Below are 1,216 nucleotides of genomic sequence, written 5' to 3'. Positions count from 1 at the left end.
CACACACACACACACACACACACACACACACACACACACACACACACACACACACACAGGTAACCAGGGAACTCAGGCTGACTGGCTTCTCTCAGGTGATGCTGTTACCTTGACAACCGGCTGCGCAGACGGCATCATGGCTGCTGGTGGCTGCGGGGTGGAGACGGGGGGCGTGGCCGGGACCGGTGTGGGCGTGGTCGAGACGACAGGTGTCTGAGACGGGGAGGGGGAGGGGTAGGAGGGTGGGGGGGAGGCTGAAGACTCCGCCTGCTGACTCACTGAGGAAGACAGGAAACTGTTAGCTTAGCATGGGTTCTGTGGGGTTCTAAAGGGTTCTGTAGGGTTTTAAAGGGTTCTGTGGGGTTTTAAAGGGTTCTGTGGGGTTCTAAAGGGTTCTGTGGGGTTTTAAAGGGTTCTGTGGGGTTCTAAAGGGTTCTGGGAGGGACCAGCTCACCTGTGGTGGCGGCAGGCTGTTTAGTTTTGTTCTTTCCTTTCGGCGCCGGCGGCAGCAGAGCCACTTCCTCCTGCGGCATCTGAGCCACTTTCTGCAGGAAGATTTTCTCTAAAGCCTGAGCCATGAGGACGATGTCATCTGTGGGCTGCAGACACACAACACATCAGGTTAGAGTTAAACACGTTCATCTGTATTACTGCACTGGACATCGCCTGTTAGCCTCTACAGCTAGCACCGCCACAAGAGCCATTACTGAATCATGTCAACAAAGACGTACAGTTCCTGTGTGGGAGGCGCATCAGTCTGTCACAAACACATTCCTAGTGCCTTTATTTCTTCTCAGATTTTGAGAAAATATGGTTTGAATGTGTTCTAGAAGGATTTGACTTTTTTCTTCTTTTGTTTTGTTTTAGGTTAAATGAAGATTAGTATTGTTTAAGTTTATTTTTTGGGGGAAAAGGGGCAGATATAAGATTTTTTTTTTCTCCGCTTCCTTTCATTTCATTGTATTTGTGTTTTTCTATTTTTTATTGTACATAGAATTGATTTGTTTTAAAGAAATGAATAAAGTTTTAAATAAAAAAATATATATATACACCATGCATTTTATTACTGCTTGAATTTATTTTTGGGAATAAAGGAGTAGATTTATTAAAATTTGTTCTTTTCTCCGCTTCCTTTCATTTCATTGTATACGATTTTTCTCATTTTGTTTTAATGAAAGAATAAATTAAAATAAATAAATGATTTTAGGTGGATAAT

At 43.7% G+C, this 1,216-nt stretch overlaps 1 protein-coding gene across 1 annotated transcript in view; it reads right to left on the bottom strand.

The window, feature by feature from the left end:
- Positions 1-1,216, bottom strand: part of LOC106527830 (bromodomain-containing protein 3) — a gene marked incomplete at its 3' end in the record, with an annotated part of 18,938 nt that overhangs the window by 7,795 nt on the left and 9,927 nt on the right. Inside the window, 2 exon segments of the mRNA XM_014022824.1 lie at positions 109-278; positions 455-599. Coding sequence (XP_013878278.1) covers positions 109-278; positions 455-599 — 315 coding nt within the window.

The sequence above is a fragment of the Austrofundulus limnaeus genome, unplaced genomic scaffold (genome assembly GCF_001266775.1).
Source record: "Austrofundulus limnaeus strain Quisiro unplaced genomic scaffold, Austrofundulus_limnaeus-1.0 Scaffold343, whole genome shotgun sequence".
NCBI classification, from domain to species: Eukaryota; Metazoa; Chordata; class Actinopteri; order Cyprinodontiformes; family Rivulidae; genus Austrofundulus; species Austrofundulus limnaeus.
This window is presented reverse-complemented; position numbering and strand designations above follow the sequence as displayed.